We start from the raw sequence: 9,377 nt of genomic DNA on the forward strand, positions 1-9,377 counted from the left end.
TTCTCCTTCAATTGAACTCAATTCGATCCCCATAAATTCAACCAAGGTGCTCACACTCCAATTCACATTTTTTCCTCGACAATCCATCCAACTCGAATCCCAAAAACGCGACCAAAAATGATTCTCGGATTTGTCGAAAATCTCGGTTTGCAGAAAAATCTTTGAAAGATGAGCCAACGATCCTAAAATGACTCATGACATGACATGACATAACTTTTAGGAATCTCAATCGGATTCAATTTCGCGATTAATTTCGATCTGGTGCGATTTTAGCGTGACCTAACCTACCGAGTAACTTTTAGGAATTTTTGGTGCAATTGACCCGTGGTTGATTATTTTCAAGCCACATTGTACATCTTCAACACATTGGTGACTCTCGGTTGTCGTGAAAATCTCAAGATTTCAAATATGGACACAGGATAAAAAATGACAGAAAAATTGATTTAGTGTCATTCGATAGAAATTTTGCAATTAGGTAGAATCACCCACACAATAATCACATACCTCTATTGAATCGACCTATCTCCGGTCTCTAATCGATTTTGACGGTGCCGTAATGACCTTTGCATATGAACACGGTCGAGTAGTCGATTCCTAGTCGAATTCTCAAGTCTATTACGTTAAGATCCCTTAATGGTTTCACTTAATAGGCTAGTTATCTCTTGAGTGGCCAATTCAGAGAAAAATGCTATAGACACGTCAATGAAAAGCCAATTTCATCTCATCGAAAACAGAGTTGAAAATCGGGATGTCACGAGTCAAGAATGACAAATCGGTGTCCTTAGGGACTTCACTTTCTAAACAGTTTTATACACTAAATATAAAGGCTTCATTCTAGAGTTGCATTCTTTTACAATGATCATTAGAGAGTCCTATGGCGAAGATATTGTAGACACAGAGATAGATATTTCTGAGGACGACAACGAGTATGAAGATGCTTTAACAATGACACACGATGTTGAATTCCTTCCACCTTCTCCTATTACTAATCTTTCAATTTCCTTTTTTTTTTTTTTTAAAGATTCAATGAAATTTAAATCTTTGAGTAATTTGCATTTTGGGTCACTAAGTACCAGTAGCCTAGGCATGCATTTGTAAAATGAAATGTGGAGCTCGTGCACAGAGTCTAGTCTACTTTTTGCTGCTAAAGATTTTTGCATCAAAATCTTCCGATGAGTTGTTGCTTTTATCTTTTAGAAAAAAAAGATCATTAATTATGAAGAAATTGACTTTCTTTAAAAATTTCGCCTTCAGCATTTTTTTTTTATTTGGATTGCTTTATCTATAATGTAGTATCAACGATCACAAACAAAATATACTAATTGTGTAACCATAGAGAAAGATTATGATGTTTGAGCAATTTATATGATTGTGTGACCATAGAGAAAGAATATGATGTCAGAGGATTCTGCTTCTATTTTCATGCTTGCCACGTAATCTTATATTACTGATGTCATTCTTCACTTTGAATTGCTCCTCCTTCTTGTATTCATGTGATGTCATTGGTGCATTTTCTTTTGACCTTCACCGTGATAGAGTTGTCATATTGTATTATTCTTTTTTTTTTTCATGGATTTATTAATGTTTTAGGAACTCAGATCATGCCAGATTATATTTTATAGTTGTTAGCATTCTTGACTTTGAAGTTTTAAGTTGATTTCCTTCGTATACTCGTATGATGGCATTACATGGACAAGTACAGATGTTGATTGCTCTTGTTCTGCTCAGTTTCGCATCTTCAGTTTAGGAGAATGTTTATATGACGTGTCTACAAATAATTTTTTACAACAGAGAAGGAGAAACCAAACCACAAGAAAAGGAATGGAAAAGACCATCATTGACGACTTAGGAAAAAGCATGAATTTAGCGGATCTGATCAGGTCAATAGCTTGCCACAGCAGAATTCGGAGGCCCTGTTTTTAGAATCCGATGAGGAAGATTTCTTTGTATCCGCTCTACTTAAGAAAAAGTCTTCTGCAAAGAACTCAGAAATAAATTTCCCAGTTGTAGTCATTTCAACACCACTAGATGTTGTCAAGACGAAGCGAAAGCATGTTGGAAGCACCGCCATGAAATCATCTGAAAGTTTGTCTGCTTTTGTTGGCTGTGAACCTGGAAGGTAATTGACTAAATTAGAGACTTAACAATATGTTACCTTTTTAACTTTTTCCACAAGAAGAGTTTTCATTGATTTGCTGGAAATGTTTTGTCTGCACACTTATCTCAGTTTGAATAGGTTATGTAATGTCTAACTGAAGATAATAGTTCAGGAATGGTTTCTTGACTATTGTTAGAAATGGAACTTATGTTTTAGTTACTCGTATAAAGCACAGGGCCTCCCTATAAACATTATAAAATCAGATACACTCGGATGCATATATTCCATCTAACATCTTGATACATTGGAATCGACACTGCAAAAAAAAAAAAAAATGAAGAGTAAAAAGCATCTTTATGTCCTCACGTTCTTATTGACTCTCGTTGTCCAAACTCACATATATAATGGTACCTGGTTGAATGCATTGATCCTGTAGCCGGGTGTCCTAGGGTTCATTCCACATGTAATCTTTGACGTGATGTAGCAACAAGTTGGACCCATCTTGAAATTATGAAAGACCTCCATTTGTATGTCGCCCCTTCCTACCTTTTATTCATGTCAGTGACTCCACATATACGTATATGATGAAAGATTGAAATACTAGAAATTTTTCAAAATGATTGTGCTTGAAGCCTTCGAGCAAACTTCAGAATTTTTTGTCTTGGAACTCTTATTATTATTGCTTGTTAGGGCAGGTAGCTAAGCATGACTACTTCAGGAGTAAAGGTTGAGCGATGACATTTCTAATTGCATTTGTAAATGATTTGTATTAAGTCTCATGGCAAGCACTTGTCGGTTGGCTAGACACTAATGAAAGTGGTTACACGATCCTTGTAACAAGGAAAAATTCAACTTTACCTGGGATTTTCTTGTCTGTAATGAATAGGCGTTCTACAGTTGAGATTGAGCGAGTTCCAAGTGGAGAGAATTGCAAGAAGTCCATAAAGAAGAAAATGAAGGACAATAGCTTGCCACAACAAAATCCCGAGGGCCGGTCATCAGAACCTGACCCTGAAGATTTCTTCGTATCTTCTCTAGTGAAGAAAAAGTCTTTTGCGAAGGACTCAAAGACAAGGGTCCCAGATATAGTCATTGAAACGCCGCTAGATGTTGCCAAGAAGGAGCAAAAGTAAAATGGATGCACGGCCGTGAAATCATCTGAAAGTTTATCTCCTTCTGTTGTCAACGCCGAACCTGGAAGTCATTTGACTGAATTAGAGACTTGATAATATGTTGCCTATTTTACCTTCTTTTTTTACGAGAAGAGAAGTCATTTATATGCTGAAAATGCGTCAGCTTCGCACTTATCTCAATTTGAATAGGTCAGGTACCGTCTCAAGGACTCTCGACCATGGTGAGACTTGGAACTTATGTTTTAGTTACTCAACCAGAAATTTTCCAAAATGGTTGTGCTTGAAGCCTTCGAGCAAACTTTGGAATTTTTCGTCTTGGAACTCTTGGTGTTATGGCTTGTTAGTGCAGATAGCTCAGCATGACTACTTCAAGGGTAAATGTTGAGCGATGACCTTTCCACTTGCATTTGCGAACTATTTGTATTCTCATGGCAAGCACTGGTCGGTCGGCTAGACACTAATGAAAGTGGTTAAACAATAATTGCAACAAGGAAAAATTCAACTTTGCCTGGGATCTGCTTATCTGTGATGAATAGGAGTTCTGCTGTCAAAGTTGAGCAAGTTCCAAGCGGAGAGAATTGCAAGAAGTTCAAAAAGAAGAAAAGGAAGGACGATGGCTTTGCCACATCAGAATCCTGAGACCCAGTCATTAGAACCCGATGGTGAAGATTTCTTTGTATTTTCTCCACTAAGAAAAAGTCTTCTGCAAAGGACTCGTGGACAAAAATCCCAGATGTTGTCATGGAAACGCCACTAGTTGTTGCGAAGAAGAAGCAAAAGCAGGATGGAAGCACTACCGTGAAATAATCTGCAAGTTTGTCTCCTGTTGTTGACAGAGAACCCAGAAGGTAATTGACTGAATTGGAGACTTAACATATATGTTCCAAATAATATATATTGCTAATCTCCTAGAAAATTTCCTCAAGCAACTTATAAATTCGTGCAAACCAAAAGCTACTTCTAGCAAGGACATGCATTAGCGCATTTTCAATAGATCATGCAGGCTAAAGATTGAAAAGAATCATGAAACTTAATAAAGGAGGTCATTCAATAGGTTTGACTCTGAGACTTTCAGCACTATACTCAGGCCCATAATAATTTAAGAAAATTTCACGTTCTGAGAAAAATTAAACACCGGTACCTCTTAATGAAAACGTAGGCAATGACGCAAGAGAAAATCAAGGACCGGCCTAGCAATTGATCGGTCCAGTGGGGACTTTACAAGTCCAAAGTACATGACTCTTTTTACTTCTGCCTCAACACTGCAATCCAACTTTAGTTAAAAGTGCAGTCAAGGACAAATGAACCGGAAAAGAAAGTAGATATCTCTCAAAAAACCAAGGAGGATTATTTCAAAAGCAAACACCTGCTGATAAAAGCATCTCTAGAGCAAACCAATCAGCTCTTGGCAGACAGGTCCATCAATGCAGCTGAACGCATCAGCTTTATGACACATCTTTCCTTTCTCAGAAAACGATCTTCAAACAAAATTTCATTAAAAATCTCTCCTGCTTTCTCAGGACAAAAATAGCATGCTATTTTCAAACGAGAAACATGGAAGCATCATATACCAGAATATGTCTACTGGTTTTGATCAGTGGCCACCGTGAAGCAACGAGACAAGATGCAACCTTGCTATCCATATAAGTAAAATAATCTAAAATCTCCCTCAGCCAAGACATAAGCTCCTTGATAGCATACAGATAATTTCAAATCAGGTAACCAAACAGTCTGAAAATGAAAATTGAATCATCATTCCGGAAAATTTTAGAAACATCCATAACTATTTTGTGGCTGTTACCCAATAATTGACATGCTCTGGTCTGGCTTCACGGAAAGGATCTAGAAACTTTGCTTTGCTCAATTATCTAATAAATACACAAATTGGTTTCGATTAATTTAAGTCATATTGATATAAAAATTGCTGCAGCATGAAAACCATTATAACAATACAGGAAACATTCAGTCACAAGCAAGTGCACATGTACTCATCCAGCACATGTGATGCAAGACTGCATCAAACAAATCAAGCATAACAAGAATCTATAAGAGAGTAAAAAAAAACAAGCAGCACTCACACTTTATGGCAATTAAACAAAACGATTTATATGCAACAGACAGTCCTCCGTTCTTGGACTATAAGTAATTTGCTAAGCTTCGTGCATCCCAAAAAAAGGTGCAAATAAATGTAAATCGGTAACTCTTGGATCTAATAAGCACCTAAAAGAGGTTAGCTCCATCACCACGGCAATTGGTGAGTAACCAACATCAGCAAATTACAGATGTTGGAGGGAACAAGGATAACAGTACTTCCAATTGCATCCTTCTAATTCGTCTAATATAACTTTACATCAGATTAGAGCTCCCGAAGGCATTGTTAGAACACTATGCCACCCATCAAAAAATCTGGAGCCCAAAAAGGATATACAAAATGATCGAAAGTCATCAGAACCATGGTGCCCAAAACAGCATTGTTAGAATGCTATACCACCCATCAAAAAACCTGAAGCCCACAACCTACTTCTCAGTAGAGCGATAATAGGCCTCCAAAATGAGCTTGAGCTGATCTTCAATCACTGCGCATCTCTCCGCCACTATCTGCATCTCAGCACAGAACAATTTACTCCATCTTTCATTCAACTCCGCCCTCTTTGAGGGCTCCAACAATGCCAACCCCTGATTCAAAGATCCCTCGTCCAAGCCGATCCTACACATGTGCGATATGTCATCAAGAAGCTCCTGTGAATCATTTGACTTTGATGCCTCCGACTTTGACCAGGGGGGAGCCACAAACATTCCAGCACCATCAGTCTTCTTATTCTCAATAGTCACACCAATTTCTTCTCTACCGCTAGTGGCATTGCCTCGCATCTCAACACCCCAAATCGTCTTCGACAACTCAAAAATTTTCCCCTCATGAGAATTCGAAAACACCCGATCCTCTCCAACCTTGCCCTTCCCCTTATTATTCCTATACTTCTTCTTAAAAACCCGAACCTTGTTGGCCAATTGGCTCTCCGTGAAGTCTTCCCGAAGTAATCCCTTGACATCATGATAAAATGCACTAACATTTGAGAAGGGGTCCATGCCCTTCTCACAGTAATCAATTATACCCTGCAAAAGGGTTATCTCGTCGTCATCGCCCCATATCTTCTGGAATGCCAGCTTCTTTGACTCCTCTCCGGCATGTCCAAGCTTTTCTACTTCAACTTGTTTCAACGAAGTGGATGGCACTGTTTTCAACTTCTTCAAAGACGGGGCCGATTTTTGCGGTCGAGGAGGGGCAGGCTTGGGCTGCGAGGGACTTTCCTCATTATTCTTTTGCTCATTGTCCGATTTAGCCGCCGGCAGCTTCTCCTTGACAAGAACTTTACGCTTTGAAGACATGAGAGAGGGTTTTGCTCCGAGGTCTGAGTATGTTTCTTTTTCTTCCAAGTACTGGTCAAAGTAGAGAAATGCGGTTATTTGGTCAGACCCAAGGCTAAATATCAGTATATCCCGTGGAACATAACCAAAGTAGAGAAATGGTTTCTAGGAGCAATGACTGAAGGAATCTAACGCACATTTGGGTGAATGGATGGCGGCTATACTTTCGCGCAATCTCTTTTATTTCAAGCATGCAAGCCTAATCCGCAATCCATTCTAGACGAGGCCCTAGTAACGAACAGGAACTTAGCGATTTGGTCTCAGGCATCTATGAGTCTTTTCTTACCGGAAGAGTGGAACCTGATTGTGAACGGACTGTGGGTCGACAGCTCCCCGGAAACTTCAACCGCAGGTATGATGGCCGTTTTCGCGAAGAAGACAGTTGGCTGGGTTCGCGAAGTTCGCGAAGAAGACAAGAGACGCCTCGGCTGGAGTCGCAGAAACCCTAGCTCTACGCGACGCCTTGGTGTTTCTGACTAGGGAAAGTGACATGCGACAGAGAGGAAGTGAAACTGTGGCCGAGATGGAGCCATCTGCGACCGAAGTTGGCGTGCTCCGCAAGAAGGTAATGATGAGAGCGTGGAGAAACGAAATGATAGCGTATCTATCGCGGAAGTCTTATCGGGCCAAGCCCGTACCAACATACAAAGTGAATTTTCAGATGCTAAAGCTTGTCTCACTAATTCTCTAGGACTCGTTCTTAAAATAGTGTTTATTAAAGAAATGATGAATTTTTATCTATCATAGAAATATCAGAAAAAGAATAATGTAAATCTTGTCTTTTAAAGGAGATCACTTAACTAACATTCTTTTCACTTTGATCAAAGAGAAGAAAAAAAAAGATGGTGTAAATCATCACGTTTAGAAGTTCTTCATTTCTCACAATTTCCAAATGGAGTCTCTCAATAATAAATGTTAAACTTTTATTAGGTCAATTGTTAGCATAGAAATTTTTTTTACACATTATGTTTATATATATAATTATGTAACTGAATTCATTTACAAGTCTTCATCTAAATATGAATGTGCAAAATGTTTTCAACATAGGCAACGGACACAATTGAACGAGGTTGACTCTTATGTTCTTTCAAAAGATATTTGGTAACATCCATTGGTCTTTTTTCCTTCTATTTTAGTAATACTTCGTAATTTTAGGTGCTCTTTTATGCCATTGAATGTTTTGGTGGGATTATTTCCAATTTCTAAATATTTGACATTTCTCTAAAGTCTCCCTCCAATTTATGTTATTTAGCCCAAAATAAATTATTTGAAATATATTTTTCATAAAAAAAAATCTTTTGAGAAAAAGTAATCAATGAGATCATTTTCATTGTTATTAACAATTTATCTCTAAATATTTTTTGTTAAAAATAGAAATTTTTTTCCTTCCTTCTTTTTTTTGAATTGATATGAGCAATTATTTTTAAACAAATATAGCTCAAATCATTAAAAACAAATGGTATAATTTTTTTCCAAATACAAGGCAAATAATTTATTTGGGAATATATTGATTTTCATAGTTTACAGTGTGATTGATAGAAGTTTCTGGCTATATGGATGGACTTATCGAAACTATTGATCGCACCTTTTCTACAAAATTGAAAAGGCATCCATTATAGTAACTTAACAAATATGACTTAATATTAAGTGAAAGTTAAATCTCAAATAATAAGCGTCAAAACTAAAATAAAATATAAAAATTATCATGACACATTTCATTAACATCTCTTATCTACGTTATCTACTTTATCATATCATCTTAATTTCAAATATTATTTGTTCGAGATAATTTTTCAACAATAAATATAATGACAGATTAAATGAATTGTCGATTATATTTCATTAGAAATGTCTTTAAATACACCGATAACTATGAAAGAAAAATGTATAGTTATCGTGACAGCCCCCTCTTTCATACGAGTAATTGTTATGACACCACTAGCAAATCATCGACCTTTGATAGCCTTTGAGTCCACTAATCAAATAGAATTGGTGTTGAGCAATGTGACTATCACACATGCAAGTGGAATAGACATATAAGTGGAAAAAAAAAATAAAGTCATCGAATAGTTTATGAGGATCAAGTTATCGCACGCATGATTTGCCACTATCAATTATCAAGTACCAAGTATTAAATTTCTTTTATGGAAAAAGCAACTTAAACAATATTCTTTGGTACAATTTTCTGGCAAAAAAATTCCAATGATACCATTGTGTTCCTTCTTTTTTACCATAAGTTAGAGACATTTTCCTATATAAGAATGAATATTATCAAATAAAAGGAACTTTTCTTTGTTCCAAAAAGAATACCGAGTAAGAAATCAAGAGACTCAGTTATCTCAATAAGTAATAGAAAGCACTCAATCTTTCGAAATATTAATAACACGTGTTATGAAAATTGTCAAACCATAAAAATAACAAGTATATATAGTACTGCTGCATGTACATGCCTTGTCATGAATATTTACATAGTCGGCATTGTGAATAAATACCCAAAAAGGAAACGAGACACAACTTGAAAAACACTAATTAGAGTGAGATAACATCCACCGTGATTCTATTTTAAAATTTTCTGTCATTATCTTCTCACGTACCCAATAAATGCATTTAATAGGGAGTTGAAGTTTCATTTTTAATGTTTTTACATTCAAATCTTTTTTTTTTCCTTTTTCTCCTTTATTAAAATACTGAACATTCCCCCGAGGCAATGCAACTGAAAT

The 9,377-nt window shown here is 36.7% G+C and overlaps 1 protein-coding gene across 1 annotated transcript; it reads right to left on the reverse strand.

Moving 5' to 3' along the window:
* Positions 1-5,370: 5,370 nt before the first annotated feature.
* On the reverse strand, positions 5,371-7,182 carry LOC104428378 (probable transcription factor At1g11510). The gene is made up of 2 exons (XM_010041373.3): positions 6,944-7,182; positions 5,371-6,669 (listed from the first exon to the last, which is right to left on the reverse strand). Exon 2 carries the CDS (start codon positions 6,616-6,618, stop codon positions 5,749-5,751), a length of 870 nt encoding a protein of 289 aa, XP_010039675.1. The 5' UTR covers positions 6,619-6,669; positions 6,944-7,182; the 3' UTR covers positions 5,371-5,748.
* Between the last annotated feature and the right edge of the window lie 2,195 nt (positions 7,183-9,377).

The sequence above is a fragment of the Eucalyptus grandis genome, chromosome 2 (assembly GCF_016545825.1).
Source record: "Eucalyptus grandis isolate ANBG69807.140 chromosome 2, ASM1654582v1, whole genome shotgun sequence".
Taxonomy (NCBI): domain Eukaryota; kingdom Viridiplantae; phylum Streptophyta; class Magnoliopsida; order Myrtales; family Myrtaceae; genus Eucalyptus; species Eucalyptus grandis.

Coding starts and splice junctions, on each gene's coding strand:
- LOC104428378 (XM_010041373.3), bottom strand. CDS start 6,618: ATGTCTTCAAAGCGTAAAGTTCTTGTCAAGGAGAAGCTGCCGGCGGCT.